At 39.6% G+C, this 18,431-nt stretch overlaps 1 protein-coding gene across 6 annotated transcripts in view; it reads left to right on the forward strand.

The window, feature by feature from the left end:
* The window catches only part of klc1a (kinesin light chain 1a), a 43,317-nt gene that overhangs the window by 15,992 nt on the left and 8,894 nt on the right, over nucleotides 1-18,431 (forward strand). For 3 of the 6 annotated variants that reach the window (XM_040042251.1, XM_040042253.1, XM_040042256.1), the window contains exons 5-13: nucleotides 764-992; nucleotides 1,753-1,840; nucleotides 4,760-4,861; nucleotides 8,604-8,777; nucleotides 9,053-9,152; nucleotides 9,414-9,466; nucleotides 9,951-10,018; nucleotides 10,239-10,347; nucleotides 11,708-11,869. In XM_040042251.1, coding sequence (XP_039898185.1) covers nucleotides 764-992; nucleotides 1,753-1,840; nucleotides 4,760-4,861; nucleotides 8,604-8,777; nucleotides 9,053-9,152; nucleotides 9,414-9,466; nucleotides 9,951-10,018; nucleotides 10,239-10,347; nucleotides 11,708-11,869 — 1,085 coding nt within the window. Of the gene's footprint in view, nucleotides 1-763; nucleotides 993-1,752; nucleotides 1,841-4,759; nucleotides 4,862-8,603; nucleotides 8,778-9,052; nucleotides 9,153-9,413; nucleotides 9,467-9,950; nucleotides 10,019-10,238; nucleotides 10,348-11,707; nucleotides 11,870-15,640; nucleotides 18,324-18,431 lie in introns of those variants that run through there. The other 3 variants (XM_040042252.1, XM_040042255.1, XM_040042257.1) reach the window with 2 other exon arrangements.

Consider the following 18,431-nt stretch of genomic DNA (forward strand, 5'->3'; position numbering starts at 1 on the left):
GGATCATTGTCCTGCTGCATAACCAAAGAACACTTAAGCTTGGGTGCAAACTGATGTTAGTTTTATGCCAGATGTAACAGGACTCGCACCTTCCAAAAAGTTCACCTTTTGTCTCGTCAGCCCACAGGATATTTTCCCCAAGTCTTGGGGATCATCAGGATATTTTTTTGGCTAATGTGAGACGAGTCTTTGTGGTGTTTTTTTTTTTTGGTCAGGAGTCAGAACTCTCCCATGGATGGCTTTTTTGCTCAGACTTTTTTTGTTTTATTGATGAATATGGGCTTTGTAATACTTTTCAAACTGATAGATGTTAGTGACTTTGTTTCTCAGGTATTTCTTTAGATTGTGGTGTGACGTGTTGCTTTTTGAGATAACTTTGTCACACAGGTTCTGTTAAGTGATTACAGGTGTGGCAGTAATCAGGGCTCGGTGTGGTTGTTGAAATTCGATTCAGCGTTCTGAAAAACGGGGTTAAAAATAATTCATTCATGATTTAACAGGATGGGACAATTTTTTTGTTGTTGTTTGATCTGAAACATGAAAGTGTGACAAATATGTAAAATAATAAGAAATCAGGAAAGAGGAAAATGTTTTCAACTTTTTTTTTCATACCGTTTCACAGCCCTGTGTACAGTATATCACATTACTCTAAATAGGTCAGATACAAAATACCAGGTTGTACTTAACAATCATTTTCTATACAGTGCAGTGATGGGTTTTTCCTAATTAATAATTCATTTACTTTCGTATTTTTTGTCTGTAGTCCAGCCAGCCCACAGCAGCGCTGCAGCAGCTGCTGCTCAGCAGGGAGGATACGAGATTCCTGCTCGACTGAGGACCCTCCACAACCTGGTGATCCAGTATGCGTCTCAGGGCAGGTATGAGGTGGCTGTGCCTCTCTGCAAACAGGCTCTGGAAGACCTGGAAAAGACTTCAGGACACGACCACCCAGATGTGGCCACAATGCTTAATATCTTAGCCCTTGTTTACAGGTAAACTCCTACAACATCTAATAATATGCACTTTTTCTAATGAAAGCCGGTGATGTCCTGTTTTGAAAGAGATCATGTTGCTAACTGAAGCGAGGTGGTCTATATAATGAATTAATTTCATGCTCAAAAAAAGTTTTGTTTGTAGTCTGCATTGTTTCATAAACTCCAAAATCCTCTTACACTTAAACAGCTTTTAATGATGTCTTGTGTTTGGAAGATATCATAAAAAGCTAAGATTTTAACATTGAGATAATAACAGCACACTTTGTCATTCTGTCACCCTCACAACACTGTGACATGTCTCTTGAAACCTTTGGCAGGGATTCTTTAAGTGTTGTGTGACTGGCTTCTTAATGAGAGCTGGATGCCTTTGTTAGAACAAGCCAAACGTAGCCTGACAAAGATTTATAGGACAGTAACAGAAGTTAATTTTCCAGCCCAACTAGACAGGAGCAAAGGAATGACGCCTAAAACCTGGACAAATGTCGCACAGGATTGTTGCCATGTTTTTCCATTTACATAAATCTAAGCCACTGAACAATCAGCTTGAGCTTTTGATTGAGTTACCTAAAACAATGAGAGTCTGGGGTGACTTGTTGTCAGTACTCTTGTGCACTGGCTGTGGGAACCACTGAAAATGGTGGCCCATTAGTTGAACTTGTCAGCATAGTTTATGTTTGTGTTCATGTGTGCTTGTCTGTTATTCTGCCCATCTCTGTGTCTGTATTTCAGTCTGACTCTGTCTGCTTTGGTCTCTCAGGGATCAGAACAAATATAAGGAGGCCGCCAACCTGCTGAATGACGCTCTGGCCATCAGGGAGAAGACACTTGGCAGGGACCATCCAGCTGTGAGTGTATTTGTTGATACATTGCATATATGTCTTCTGTTGTGCTCTGTATTTCTTGCTTTAGACAGGTGAATGATGTTCTTTGTTGTATCGGTGTAATCCCGTTGATATTAATGGGGATAGATGTGTTGCACTGTTTCACAGCATGAATTATTTCCAAATGGAGGTTGTTCTTACAGTCAGCGGTGGTGAAACATGAAGACAAATATAGTCATTTGTTAAGACATTCAGGCCACATCAACAGTATTGTAGGTATAGTTGGATGTATTGATTTCCCTTCTTTGAGAGCTTAGCATCATGAGTGAAAGGTAATTGGACCAACAGGTTGGAAAACCACACAGGGTAGCATTCTCTGCTGTAGAAAGAGCTCAGTGCTTTCATGCAATGGCATTATCATTTCTGAAACTGCTTAGGACCATAAAGTTCTCCACCAAGTAAGTGTGGGTCTACAATTTTTAGTACTATTACCAAGAATCCTAATAAAAAAGACAGCTGAGTTTAGGCTGAATTACAGGTTACAGACAAGCCAGAAACACAGTAATCTACAACCAGTCTTCTACACTGCGTTAATATTAGTCACACAGTTTGTATATTTGCTGTTCTTAAGCATTACAATTTTGACAGTTATGGCAGGTTATAGTCAAAGCTAATGGTAACCTTAGCCACATTATATGCTTTCTGATGGTGGTGGGAAGGTTGCTGTCAACAACAAGACAAATTTGCTAGGTCTTTGGTTCTTCAGAATTCAGGAATACTATCGTCTTTGCACTTAGCTTAGCTCAGAGAAGCTGCTTTAGCTCTAGCTATAAAAATATCTTCTGAAAATTTTGAGTATGTGCCAGACTAGGTGCTTGGAACAATTATGCAAATGTTACATTGTGACATAGATGAGTCACAGGACTGTGGGCAGTTCAGGAGCAGTACTTTCTGTTGGAGAGAAAAACTCCCTATGGATTTCAGGTTTTGTAACTTTGCAGACATTTTACTTGCATTCGGGGGAAAAATATATAAACAGCACTATAGAGTTTATTCTATTGCAGTACTTTAATGTGATCTGGGCCAGTTGATGAGTTTCCCTTCAGCACATGCAGCCATAAATCCTGGAGGCCCTTCCTGATGAAACCCAAGAAGCTGTGTATCCTCACAGTCTTAAACCAAGATTTTTTTTTTGCGTTAGGTGAATATGTTAACTACTATACTGTGGAGCTTCAGACCGTTTTTCTGGTTCATAGAAAATATGGTTGGCCCAGTGCACTTTATTACAGTCTTTATATTATTTATAGTAGAGCACATCTGTTTACTTCATATCACACAAATATCTCACAAAAAGCATAGCAACCTACCTCATACATTTAAAATGGTACCGTAGCATGTGTTTGTCCAAGGCTGTGACAAGCAGCGTGGGTGTCATTAATAATTTACCCCGGCCTGTTCTCAGATTCTTTAACCTCTCTCTGTCAACGTGACTGTACGCATGCAGCAGGTTAACCCCAGCAGGCCTGTGTCGCCACTGTTCGGACCTTCGTCTCTCTTCACTGTGTGAAACAGAGGTTAGCCCTCTCCACGTCTTCCCCTTTTTTCCAAAGAAGAAAGTGATTTTTTTAATTTATTTATTTTTAACCCCAGGGATCCATCACCCAGACGAAATCTGACACATTACCTGATATGTGATTAAGTATAGTGATTTTTCTTCCTCTTAATCATATAATTTTTATAGAATTTCTTTTCTCTTCTTTCTGTTTTCAATGTGCGGTATTGTAAGCCACTTCTAACTTTAGCCTGACGGGTAAACAATATGTTGAGGTCATGTTCTCTTTCCTAATCAGTCGTGAACTTCTGGGTAAATCATGTACCGACACACATACATAGGTCAAAGTGGACTTGGACTATAAAAACTGGCTCTTGGTTTGCCACTAAAAAGAAAGGTGACAATCTGCTGAGGTAACTGAAAAAGGCGGAGTTGTGGTTTCGACTCTAAAGAGACACAAACACCTTGATTTTGAGGTCAAAACCCCACCAACTGAAGTGTCCAGTCCCAGAGATTCCCGTTGACGCTGCTACTTTGGCTCTACATGGATCTGGCTGAGTCTGACAGGGATGTTCAGGAGACATGAGCACTATGATCTGAATCGCAGTAGTGTTCTGCTTTCTGTGGATATAATGCTAAATTTAGTCATCAAGTCTGTGTGTCGTAATGCTTTCTGAATCTAATTATAATTAAAATAATTATGTAAGTATGTGTCTGACTTTATGATTCTTAATACAAACACAAGATTTAAAAAACATGGATGTGAAACTGTGAATTTGTCTGTAAGATTTGAAGGCTTTAGGTTAATCATCGACAGGTTTGTGATCAGACTATATAATCTGTAGCTCCTGTGCTTTAAAAAAAAAAGTTCTCTAAATGTTCTTTTTTATATTTTCACCATTTTTGAGATTGTGACATGAGGACAAATTAAGTCTTAAAGAGCGGCAAAAAGTGTTCTCAAACTGTAGGAGTTTTGTCCCTCTCTTCCTCCCATCTTCCTGAATAAGCTCCCGTTCCTCCCATCACTTCAACCCTCTGCCCTTCCTCTCGTTTCCTCCCACTCTGCGCACATGGCTGCCAGAACTTGGTGTGAATCAGAGATCAGTGCTCACCTCAGGTCCCCTCTGCAGTCTCCCCTCACTCGTCCTGTGTGCACATGTTGGAGATTCATCACTCAGCTGATTTGGATCAAATTACAGCCCGGCATAATCACTTCCTGTTTCCCCACATCCTCTTATTCCTTGTCAATTTCTCACTCATCAGACCAATGACACCACTCTGCTGTTGTAGACTCTTGCGGTTCCACACATTGTGCAAATGAGTGAACATGTCTATGAGGCCAGGAAGAATAGAGCATTGTGGGATAATAAATGTGTTTGTGTCCCTATCAGGTTGCTGCAACTCTCAATAACCTGGCTGTCCTGTATGGGAAGAGAGGGAAGTACAAGGAAGCAGAGCCTCTGTGCAAGAGAGCGCTGGAGATCAGAGAAAAGGTGGGTACGAGGTCATCAAACACTGTGATGAGTCGATGCACTAGCGAGTACTTTCACTTATAGACAGACTTTGTGCCCCTGTACTGAAACACTTCAGACTTCACTCAGAATATTTCATTTGGAGGCAGCAGAATGAATAGTAGGAATTAAAATATTCAGACAGCACTCAGCAACTGACCACTTGTCCCTTCAGCTTTTCATTTCAACACAGCAGATATTTACTATAACTGCAACAGATTAACTTGTTTAGAATATCTAAATTTTAAGTTTTGCACATAATTAACAACAGTATTAGCTTTTCATGTCTAGTGGCAGTCACTTATGTTTATTGTTGGATTTAACAAACTATGGACACTATGTGACACATTTCGAGGCCTCATCATTAGTTTTTAGATACCACTGTGTTTTATTTGGCGGTGGTGACCATGTTTATGAGATGGTGAAGTGCTAAGTGTTAAGTGTGTGAATGTGTGTGTGAGTGGGTGAATGACTGAATGTAGTGTAAAGCGCTTTGGGGTCCTTAGGGACTAAGTAAAGCGCTATATAAATGCAGGCCATTTACCATTTATGTTATTAGCTAACACTAGCAAGCTTGGTTAGCAAGCTGCATTTAACCGTGTTTAACATACACAGATAACTTGCTGATGAGTGCAATAAATACTTGATTATACTCATATAAAACTGAACATAAACTTCTTGGACAGCTAAATCCAAATTTAGCTAAATCCATTTAATTTGTAGTTCAGCTGTAGCTGGCAGAAGTCGGGCCTGGCACACAGTGATCGGCTACAGCTTTTTGAGTTGGCATGTGTGTCCCCTTCAAAAAAAAGTCAACTATACTTGTTAAGAAGGATTAAAAAAAACCAAAATTGATATGTTGTGATATAATAGATGGGGTATAATAGTTGGGGTATCACCAACGACTGAGACCTCAGAGTAAAACAGCAGTTGGCCAAAATCTGGAATTAAAAAAAGAAAAGCAGCAGTGAGTCTTTGTTCTTTCCAAAAAGTGTTTTAATATATATATATTAGAAAGTACATCTACAAAAACTACATAAAACTCATAAAGTCATAAAGTCTGTTTTTTTGGTTTTGTTTTTTCCTCACTGCTTGCATAAGAAATAAACTGTAGTCAACCTCCTTTATGTAATTTCTCCTCTTTTTTTTTTTATTTTTTTTTATCAGTATTCAGCCTTCGTCACAGGGCAGGCTCTTTATCCTGAGCGAACGCTACTGTTTTGCCTGTATTAATTTGATACTTACAAACGAGCCACAGGAGACACTTTCTGTTGTTTATGCTCAGCTCTTGCCTTTGAACAAACCCACTTCTCCTTCGTCTCCTTGAGAATGCAACGTCAGCTTTGGTTAAGCCGAGGCATTTAATTTTTTTTTTTTCTTCATGCTTCTTAAACTGAGATGATAATGCACTTGCTTAAGCCGGAGTGGTTTTGCACATGCAGGGCATTGCAAAGTGACTGCAGCAGAACTGCTGAATCAGAAGGATGTTTTTTTTTCCCCTCTCGTCATTCCGCCTTTTTGTAGAAACTCTGGAAAATTCAGCGTGTGTGTGTGTGTGTGTGTGTGTGTGTGTGTGTGTGCGTGTGTGTGTGTATATCATATCCTTTTCATTGTGCCCTCACTAATCTGTCAGGGCAAAGTGAATTGCAGTCTGTATCTGTTGAAGAAAGTTGTTGAGAAAAAGGAAATATGACTCATCTTAAAGTTTCCCTTGTGAAGTATTGAGAAAGTGTTAATACTTCTTGCTTTTAGCCTTTAGAATTATTTGAGTTCATGGCAACAGCAAAAATGTGGAATGCCAGCAGCGTTATTCTTGTGAAAGATTCAAGATAATAGAAACTTGCAGATGACAGACTGCATTTAAACAATGGATGTAGGGTCTGCTATGTAAAGTGAAGCCAGTATACAAGTGTCTTAAATATGTTGTCTTTGTAATGGTCAGCAGTATGAATCCTCTGGTTGCATAAAAAATTCTAGTCTATGAGAAAAGTGTCCTTGGCCTCCTTCATAAGTGAGTCAGGAAACACTTTACCTGACAAGTTTATAAGCCGATCACTAGTTTCAATTTTAGTGTATATACCATTATATTCATTTTGAAAATTGGTCCCCATTATGGTAAAACAACAAGTATAAAGGAGGATATGCTTTAGGCTGGGTCTGCCTTGTAATCACCTAGTTGCTACCACATGAGCACGCAGTGTGTTGGTTTCTCAGTCATGCATACATCACATCTGGTTTCAAAACACAAAGACGGTGATTGCAAAAATGAAAACAGTGATGAAATCTTTTTTGCTTGATTGTGTTTTTTCAAACATTTAGTCTATGCTATAGTTACTCCAGTACTTGAATATCTGCAATTATAGATAACTTAGCAGATCTGCTACCTGCAAGTCTTTCCTCTTTTCCTCATATCTGACATTTTCAGTACCAAACCAGAATTTTAAGGTTCAAATTCCAAGGTTTAAGTAACTAATTTTTAATTAGAAAAGGGCGACCAGAACATGTATGTAGTGTGTTTACTTTGCCTGAAAGCTTTCAATAAGCCACAGAATTTTTGCAGAACTTTTGGTGGTTGAAGGCATCAGTAGGCATGATCAGATCCTCAGCAGTTTTGTGGTGCTGATGGCAATCTGTTTTCTAGCTAATGCTGTTTACAGGAAAGCGTTCAGATGTGTTATGTGGTGCAGGAGGAGGCGATTGAGGCCAGGCCTGAGTGAATACTGTAGGTATCTCCGCTCACACAGCTCTGCACCATCCTGTGGATCAAAGACGCTGTCGGTCTCCAGCAGGGAGGGAGGGAGGGGGGATCATCCTGCAGTTCTAAGACCTCACACAAACTTACCGAGCAGTAAACTGAAACTAGAAATCAAAACAAACTAATTGTTCACTTATTTTCATTTACAACCATAAACGTGACACTCAGGGTGGTTTCTTTTTATCTGATCAGATCCCTTTCCCAACAACACCAGCCACCCATGTGTGTTCACTGATTCCACCCGTGCACATCCTTTTCATTTTCTTCTCTGTTTTCTTTCCTTTCATCCACCTATGATTGCTACATCTTTACTGGGCAGTTAGAATCATATAATAAGAAAAAATATTATTGCATTTTGTGTGTGTGTGTGTGTGTGTGTGTGTGTGGGGGGGTCATTTAGCATCTAGCCCCAATACATGTCTTTTAGTCTTGCTGCACTTTACTCTAATGACCTTTGCTCTTCTTAGCTCACAGGAAGAGGTTGCAGTGCTTAAAGGCTGTTTCTTAATCCAGAAGTGTTTTTTTTTTTTTTTTTTTTTTTTTTTTGGGTGTTGTTGTTGATTTTGTTTTGTTTTACAGCTTTATTTACAGGCTTGATCCCCAGTACTCTAGACCAAATTTACACATGTGACATCTTCTGTGCACACTGCTCCAAACATACGTGTAGTGTAATCAGCCGCACTACGAACAGAGTGCAGCAAGTCAAAGCAGCTTGGCAGGAGATGAAACAAACATTTCCAGCGTATTGACAAACACCCTTCCGGTCTTCCTGGAAATCCAAATTTACAACATTGGACCTGAGGATTTAAACTAGGTTGCACATTTGAATGTTTACACTAGTGAAACTCAGTAGAAGGCGCTAAATCCGTCTGACCAGCATTTCTCATGTTGGCTAAGTGTTACTGACCAAATAGCACATGGCAGAAATGGGTTGTTTTAAAGTTCATATCTCTTCCTCTTTTGTCCCAGGTGTTGGGCAAGGACCACCCAGATGTGGCCAAGCAGCTAAACAACCTGGCCCTGCTGTGTCAGAACCAGGGCAAGTATGAGGAGGTGGAGTACTACTACATGAGAGCCCTGGAGATCTACCAGACCAAACTGGGCCCAGATGACCCCAACGTGGCCAAGACCAAGAACAACTTGGTGAGAAGGATGGAAGTATTTGTCAATTTGCGGAATAAAAATCAATATCTGCAGATGACAAGTGGCATGAAAATGACAACTCTTTTTAAATTATTTTATTTAAAAAAAAAAAAAAAAGGAAGAAGAAAAAACTAATTCAGCTTCTCCCAGTCCTGTGAAGCTTCTTGTGTGTTGCTGACATCCCATTGCTGGACCTTACTGCTAACTGCTGAAGAGCGATCTCTGACTTTGCTCATTCGCAGTGTCATGTTGTTCTTATTGTTTGTGTTTTTCAGGCATCCTGTTACCTGAAGCAGGGCAAGTTCAAGCAGGCTGAGACCCTGTATAAAGAAATCCTAACCCGCGCTCATGAACGGGAGTTTGGCTCTGTTGATGGTACAAAGTGCTCACACACTTTTTATATTTCAGACATTGCAGACAGTAGCTTAAACTTAGAGTAACTTGCATGCATGAACAACTTTATAAGTCTCTCCTTTGAAGTAAAGGTTAATATGTTCAGGCTGCTGTTATTTTAGTGAAGGATGGAGCCGAAAAGAAACAGAAAACAGCACTTCAGAGTCAGGGTGACTTTTCAAAGGTGTCTCCAGCTGCTTATCTGAGTTTGTCAGGACTGATTGTGTGTGTGTTTCTTTGCAGATGAGAACAAACCAATCTGGATGCATGCTGAGGAGAGAGAGGAGCAAAGCAAGGTGAGGGCCTGAAACATTTGAGCATTTTTCAAACCCTTCTCAAGTATAATTGTAATTTCTGTTGTGCTTTCTTAATTTTGGGTTTCAGTGTTAAAGACAAAACCTTATAATTGCACAGGATCAAAACACACCAAGTTTAAAAAAAACCTTCTGCATTAAACTTCTCAGAATTATTTTACCTTATTTAACATGAAATAAGAAAGACTGACTTTACAAAGATTGGATTAGGATATTAAGTCTCAGTAAAAACTGATGATGATGGTCCGAGTCCTTCACTCTCCCATCTAAGAGTTCATTTCATGGTTTAATAGGTTTAGATGTTCTGGGGAAGAAGTACTGATCCAATTATAATCCCACTGCTAACACTTCTCCATGTAAACTGACTACATACAATGTAAGCGGGTTGGTTTCCATCCTTAAATGTCTGATTTATTATATCATATATGCAGATTTCTTAAATCTAAACCAAATTGGTGTTTCACAGGGGAAGCAGAAAGACGGTTCACCATTTGGAGAGTATGGAGGCTGGTACAAAGCCTGTAAAGTCGACAGGTCAGTGTTTTTCCACTTAGTAAATATGGGTGATACTCTCAGCACAGGAAGCAAACTGATACATGATATATGTAAATGTTTACACATAACAAAATGTAGTAAGCAATTAAACCAACTGTGGCCAACCATCTATAAGACAGTCGTGTTGTTCTTGTTGTTTTATTTTCTTTCGCCAAAACGATTTTCTGTGACATTAAATTTCCACCGGTTGTCGTTTCAGCCCCACAGTTACCACCACCCTGAAAAACCTTGGTGCCCTCTACAGGCGGCAGGGCAAGTTAGAGGCAGCTGGGACCCTGGAGGAAGCTGCGATGCGTTCCAGAAAGCAGGTGTGGCCTCTGGATAATGTGACTAACAACACAGGACTGTAGATATAGAAGCAGATGACTTGTTATCTCGGTGCTCAGATGAAACGGGTCCGTCGAGCATTTGCGTCACATTAAAAGGCAGAAAATGTGTGAGCTGCTGTGAAATTGGAAAAATGCAATGCACTCAGAATCCTGGAGCCTGGAGCGTAGTTTGGTTTCTTTGGTGTTGTTTTTAGCTGCCCCTGATGGTGTTACTTATGAGACTTAATGGAGTCTAAGTCCTGCAGCTTTTATCCTGAATTAGGTTTTCCATCAACATGTAAACATTGAGTTATTCAGTAACAGACACACATGTTATTAAGATAAAATTCCCCATTGTCTTGCTGAAATTACAGCTGTAGAAACTAAAATAACATTTTGGTAATTATTACAATAATTCCATTATAACTAGTCGATCTGCTTTGGGGCCTCGTTTTAACACCACAAACTTCCTTTGATATATTTGGAGCGTTGTCATTTTTTGCTTGAGGAAAGATTCAATCCCGATATGAATGTAACCTTTAATCAGCATTTAGATAATACAAGTGGAGAAGGTTTTAGTAGAAATAAAATAAGCGACCAGACTCTGCCAGCATGATTGTTTGGCAGTGTAACGTCCCGTGTTTGTTTTTCCCTCCTTGAATAATTAAATGCTCAGGCAGAGTCACAGAAAGTACTTTGTACTGTGGTGTAACCGTATTGTTGGCCAGCTTTAATTACGCAAGGTAGCACTGGATGTCACCAGCTAACAGAAAAGCTAATTTAGCTGCACTGGCACCATGGGTTTGCTGTTCAAGTTTCACTATATTAGATGCTTACATGTATGTTCTTTTAATCACATGGTTGCAAAATTGTTTTTTCCACCAAACTGAATGTTTAAAAAAGTCTTTAAGATTTCTGTAAATATCAAAACAGCAGTAAAGATAGTCAAAAATGACATTCTGAGATTTCAGAATGGGCAGTGACTTCTTAGGTCGGTGCTTTCCTCTAGCTCCATATTGAAAGTGTGCTTTTTCAGAAATGGTTTAACTGAATTTCTAGTGGTCAGCAAGCTAATTTACCAATAATTAGTTGGATTTTTTTTTTCATTTTCTGTCCTCTGACAGGTTTATTCTGACTGCTAATCAGCAAATCCCAGGTGCTGGGTTTAGAGCAGCAGGCAGTAGAAGTCTATAGATTTAGTATTAATTGGATTGGATGAATTAGCACTTGTTGCTGACAGCTGTACAGTGTATTTGTGTAGGTGAGGCTGTGCTGGAGGTCCGACTAGTACATGCGTTTAGCTTATGTTTAATTGGATATGTTGAACTGGCATTTATTTATTGTTGTGTGCACACATCAGGGTCTGGACAATGTGCACAAGCAGCGCGTGGCTGAGGTGCTGAGCGAGCCGGAGGCCCGAGAGAAGCAGCGAAGCCGCGAGAGCCTGAATTCTGACACGGTGAAGTATGAGAGCGGGCCAGACGGCGGCGAGGAAGTGAGTATGAGCGTGGAATGGAACGGGGTAAGTACAGTACACAGCCCTCGGCACATTACTGAGAGTTCTCAAACCAGGGACACAGACATGTCGACTTGAAATAACTCCTCTATCTTTCTGGACTGAAGTTATCCACAAAGTCATTTTACTTGTTAAAGTTTCCTCAGCACAGAAACTATAATAAACACAGTTGTTAATGTAAATGCTAAAGTTTGGTCACATTGAGCTGGCTTGGATTGGATTATTTTATTTGCTGTCAATCAAGCCAACTGATGGTTCCCTATAAAGTTATAGTGAGAATGAGGGGCCACTGGAGGCCAGTGAGGGGATTATCTCTTCAATTAGTGGCTTCGGTCATGAAAGATACAGTGAGGTTGTTTCTTCATCTATGACTAAATCAAATGTTTGAATGAGGACTTAAATCTTGTCCGACTAGCTCAAAAGGATCAAACTGTACAATGCTACACTGATAATCCTGACTGACAGTCACAGTTACTCTGCTCTCCCGCAGTAGTTCCTGCTTGTGTGTCGCTGTTACCCTGACTTTGATTAATGAGATCAAGTGAAAAAATGCTCTGCTGGAGCATTCACTTGGCTGGAGCTTAAGTCGTTGGCAGTTGTTGAGTCGTAGCTCTTTGTATAGTTTAGTATAGTATAGTATTTTTCACTAAACTCTCTTTTGTTGTACAGCTTTTCCAACTAATGTCTAAAAAGTTTTAAAAACCCCTCTGGTCACACACATTGATGCCACCTCGCTGCCTCAGCTGCAGACCGACTGTCTCAATCAGCTGGTACATTTCAGAATATGCAGAATTTTCTCAGCCTGTCCTCACTGCAGTGGCAGAATATGTAGTTATAGGGTCGCTGTAGGCTGCTCACCATCTTATTTCTAAAATGCTGCTCCTGCTGTTGCTTAGAGCTGGCCTGCTCGCATAGCAACAGTAGTCATAGAGCCCAGAACAACCAATCAGCATCTCCTATTGCACCTCTAGTTGTAGTCCTTGCAGGCGGTATGGTGTGACACATAGCTCTGCCTATAAACTGTAGCCTGTCAATGGATTATTAGCACACAGCAGACGATCGCCTGCAGATCTCTGGACCTATTTATATCAGGAAAGGAGCCGGGCTCATCTGGAAAGAACTTTAGCTGGAAGGAAAATCTGACAAGGAGCTTTTGTTTTGTCCTTAAATCTTCTTTGATCAAACAGTAAATGCAGTCAGTATAAATACAACGATCAATCAATCAATCAACTATCGGCCTTTAATTGGATTTGAAGACACACTTTATTGATCCCAAGAGGGAGCTTTCACAGCTTCTACACCAGCACAATTACACAGCCTACGAGTTAGAGAGGATTTACAAAAGTAAATGGAACTTAAATATATAAAGAACTAGAATTTGCAAAAGCACGATGCAAGATTCCAGTAGAAGTATTATTTTGGAAATACTGGGTGTATCCAGTTATTTTCATACACTATTTGTGTATTATTAGCATGCACTTATCTTCTTTTCAAATCTCTAAAATAGCAACATCATTCTGCAGCATACTGAAAATATCAAAATCATTAAAATGCTGTAATTCCTTTGTATTGCACTTGTATACTATCAGTTGCAATTGGCTCATATTTCTAATATTAGATGGATAAAAACAGATATGTCTGGGGATGTTTATCCTCCACTGCTTCCCTGCAGTTGTCAGAGTACATTTTGTTTTTCATCCTGTCAAACAAATCATCACTTCCACTTCAGCTCTCTCCACAGGCAGCTGTGAAAACCTCTCTCTTCTCACTTAATACAAATGAGTCTGTGACTCATCAGTCTGTTCGGACTCAACATGGGCTCTGTACTGTACTCCTTCTTTGTTGATGTTGGTGATCTGCATGTGTGTACTTGTTTATGTTTCTGATCGTTGCATACGTGTGGTGATCTGCTGCCAGAGAATGTAAAGTGTGACTTTCCCAGCCTTTTGTTCTTTTCCATTTGTTTGCCTTGTTAGCTGCCAGAGAAGATGGGAGAGTTCAGACCGAATAAATGATCAATTCTGATTATCATTAGGTTGACTTGTGTTGCTGCTCCCAGCTGTTTTAGTTCATTTTCTGGGATGAAGATAAAAAGCACAAAACTAAACATTTAGTTCTGTTACAAAAAAGTTGATCTTTCTGGCTACTCTCACATGTCTCTTTACCTGCACCCCTCTGTTTATTTTGTGGTCACCTAACAAGGTTTAACTTTACTGATATGTGTTGATGAGCTATGTTCCAGACTCAGACACAGCGTCTCTCTCCACCTGCTTGAGCTGTGTAAGTGCTCCACCTAGTGGCAGAGCCTGCCAGTTGTCCTGCACTCTCACAGCTGTGATAGGTTTAGGTGTCCATTCGTAATACTTCTGGAATACATGAGATATGATTCCACAACTGTGTTTTTTGTTTTTGTTTCTTCGTGTAAATTCACACAAAACACAAACCTTAGAAAGTTTGAAGCTTGGTCTCTCTGCTTTCTTTTTTTCTTTTCTTCAGATTCTTGTACAAGCTCGATGTTTCAGCCTGCCTTTAGCGCATATAATTCGATTTATTTTTTTTTTTAATTAAAAATATAATTGAACCTGGTGGTGTGGCCTCTGCAGCTCACCTCCTGAAACCAGACGTGTGAATATTCCTGTTTTATAAATGTAGTTTTTTTTTATGCCACATGACTTCTGACATTAAAGTTAATTTACATAATTCTTCAAAATAGCTGCCCAAAGAAAAGGCCAGGGGCGCTACCAAATGGTTACACAGTTGTGAGTTACATTTACAAACAGGTAATTTCATGGTAAAATTATAAATCATCCTAATAACCACACAGAGCATTCAGGCATTTAAGAGTCCACCCTGACATTATCTGTCTGCTGCCTTAATTTAGTTTAGTTTGTTGAGTTTTAGAGGTTTGGGCCTGAGAGTGGACGAGACCCGAGGCCATCTGGAACAAGCTGTGGAAAATGGCCGATGGCCTTGGAGAAGGAATATAATGCGGTCTGGATGGGTTTGTTCTCCCACAAACTAGAGGAGGCTGGAACAGAAGTGTTATTGTAGTTCAGTGCCCCGACTGCACAACCATTATTCTGTTAAAATGATCTTATCCTACCTCATATTTCTGAAAATACAGAAGTATTATTATTTATCTCTTAATTTTTATCTCCTGCTGTGAGTCCTGTGATTTGGAAAGAACAGATTTCATTTGAAAATGACTACTTAGAGCAATAGACAACATCCAGGGTTTCCCAGGATTTCCCCATGTAAAGTTGGATTGTTGTGAAAATAAAACTGCACATAAAAAATGTTTTATTGCTGCTTTTATGAGAATCTCTATAACACAGAGGTTAGTGACGCAAACACTAGTAGTTACCAATCACGCTGATGTGAGACACAGATCTCCTGAAGATGTTTTTAACAGTTTTTTGAGCTTTTTTCCCCCCAAATCAGAATATTAAAATAATTGCTTCTGATCAAATTATGTCACTGTAATGACTGTAACTTAAAGCCCACCCATACTGTGTTGGCTGTCCAGTACAGTGTTGGGTTTTGTTGTATAATCATTTATTGATCTCTGTCTTCCATGTGTTGCACTGGCGGGTGGAGAGACGCTGTGTCTGGTTTGTCTGTTAACCTCTCAGTCTTTGTCCTGTATGCTTCCCTCCTTTCTTCACCCTTCTTTAATTGCTCCTCTATATCCATATCTCATCTTACTGTCTTTTCCCCTGTCTTTTACTGTTTGCATTTGCGTCTTTCTCTCTTCAATCTGCTCTGTCTGACCGGCAGGCGTAACTCCAGATGCCTTGTAGTGGTTCTAAAAATTGTCTTCTGCATGACGGATGCCTCGCCTCACCTCGCCTCAGCCCCTTCAGCTTTGCAGTTTTCCTTCAGCTCTTTTCTGTGGCGGGATTCTTCACACCGGGTTCAACCACAGCGATAATGTTGCTTTTACACCCCAATCTCAGTTGTTTTTGGGAACAGGAACTGTGTGAAAATGGTTCTGGCAGAAATACGGAGACAGCTTGCGTGTCCGAATCCAACCCTCTGCTTTCTACTTGTGCTAAAGCACTGCGCTAGAATGTGTATCTGCTGCGGGTGGGAGAGGACTGGGGTGATTTTTCTTTATGGCAACAGTAAACTTGTGCTTCATACCTTGATATTTCTCCTTGTCCTTTAACTCTGCTCCTCTGCTTCCTCTCTTTCTGTCACTCCTATCTTTAAAATGTGCTTTCGTTTTGCTTGTAGACTTGTTTTTGGAGGAACTTTGAGGGGTGTTTGACACAAAGTTCCTGAACTGAACTCTTCTTTAACTAAAATTATGAACTTTCTTATTTGGTACAAATCTGACCACAAGATCAATTAAAGTTTCATCATTAAAATTTCATGTCATTAAAATCAAAGCAAAAAGTGGATGACCAAAAGAGATGACCAAATATGTGCTCGTGTGCTATATTTAGTTTTAAAGTGGAGCAAAATTTTGGTCAGAACTTTTCTTTGTGATTAAAAAGAGATCAATGAAGTGTTGCTGAACAGGTCCATCGATTTTAAAGGCCAGGGTCACGCAGAATGACTGCAAAATGCAACAAGAATGTGCGTGTTTGTATCCAGTGGATCTTTATCTTAAACAGTGAACCAAACTAAACAGCAAAACAGGGGAAAAAGCAGTAGCAGTGCCGCTGTGCAACAAATTGTAAACTGTGTTTGAGGTCTAAAAATGACAGATTGTGGTTTAAAAAACACAGGAACTTCCTGCTGTGTGAACATGACATCCTGTGTTCAACCCAGGTGCAAATGATTGATTTAAACCTCAAACTTCATTAGGCTAAAAAAAATTAAAACATTTCAGCACTACAATACTGGCAAAGGCATTCACAGGAGCAAAAGTGATGACATTTTGTTGATGTCGTGTTCAGATGAGCCAAAAACAACAACAAAAAAGGTCTGAGAAGGCTTGAGGTCCATGTTAAAGCCTCCTTCCTCCTCTCTCTCTGTAGAGGTTAGAAGCTTCTCATCTCTCTTTTATCATCTGCGCAATTTAATTCAACATTAGCTTTTAGAATCCGTAGTGATAACTGAAAACGTCTCATGTGGTAGTCACGTAACACGCTGTAAAAAACATCGACTTTACTCGTCAGCATGATCAGGAGCACCGCTGATTGTGGCTCTGTAGGTTTGTGCTCCTGTTTAGAGTTTAGTCTTTGCTGTGTCACTCTGCTGTCTCATCGTTTGCACTGATATCAGACAAAAACATGTTGTGATGTCAATAAGAGGACACATAAAGGTGATTGGAGTTAATGTGCAGTGGGCTTACATGGTTAAGTCTCGGGGAGAAACGCTGCAACAGTTCAAGTTTTCCACTTGTCAGGTTGGGTCTTGAAAAAAGTGAAGCTTTTGGCCGATACAGAGCCTAAACCTTGTGTGTTCTCTCTGTTTACCTTCTGTATATCTGTGTATATAGTTGTCAGGGTTGGTGTGAGGGGGGGGGGGGGGGTTACAGAGAATTTGCTGTATAAAAGCATTATTGTTGCATTTGCTGAAAGTTTAGGAATTTAATTAGTCTCCTCGTCAGTCTGATCTCACCTCCTGCTACTAATCTTCTGCGTGTGCTGTCCTGTTTGTGCATCTTTCTTAACTTCTAATAAAACTTAAACTCTTTGCTCACCTGAACCTGTGCCTGTCGCCTCTTTGTGTGTTCCTTCTCTTTTCCGTGTGTGTGTCATCATAACTGAGTGAGCTCTAAACCTGTCCTGCTCAGATACAGCAGCAGTGGAAGGAAGAACAATCACCATATCCACAGTCCAGTAAATTGAATCTTTTATGTCACTGTTTAAATCAGATAATGGATGTTCTGCAGATTTGAAAACTCAATTCTGAAAAAATGATTCTGAAAAAAAAAAATTTAAATTTAATCTCCCAGAAGCTCAGAGGGTAGGTTTATGTCAGAAATCAATAGCATATTATATTCTTCATTTGATTTCTGAGGTATGTTTGGGTGATGCTTAACTGTCTCTCTAGCTAGTTACAGATCAACTTTTTTCCCCCATATTTTAGGTGTGCTCTAGTTTTTAAAGGTAAAAGTCACGTTGATGTGAAAAATTCAGTTTATTTGGAGAATGAATTGGTTCTGAAAAGCTACCTCCATGACTACTTTGACAACTCATAGCAGTAACAGCTTTTAAACTTTGACATACTTTTCTTTAATAAAAAAAACAAACGATCAAAAGTTTAAGCAAACATTAAAAATCATTGGAACTAGTTAATTCATATTTTGGATCAGTTTTTCCAATTATTATTGTAATTTATTTCTACATTTTTACAAAAATAAATGGAGTTCTGCCAGGACTAGGAAGTAACTGACCTATTTTGGCTTCACCACTCTGATCCTACCATGTTGCTGGATATGATGACAATGGTTAATGGCAAAATTTAAGGCATCCAAGTTGGAAAAATATGAAATTATGTTTAAAAATAAAAAATAAAAAAAAAATCTATGTATAGCCTTTTGAGTCGCTCTCTCCCACACAAGACGCTGCCCTATTCCTCAGTCAAACTTCTGATTCATTATTATTATTCAACA

This window comes from Simochromis diagramma, unplaced genomic scaffold (assembly GCF_900408965.1).
Source record: "Simochromis diagramma unplaced genomic scaffold, fSimDia1.1 OVJJ01000304.1, whole genome shotgun sequence".
Lineage (NCBI taxonomy): Eukaryota > Metazoa > Chordata > Actinopteri > Cichliformes > Cichlidae > Simochromis > Simochromis diagramma.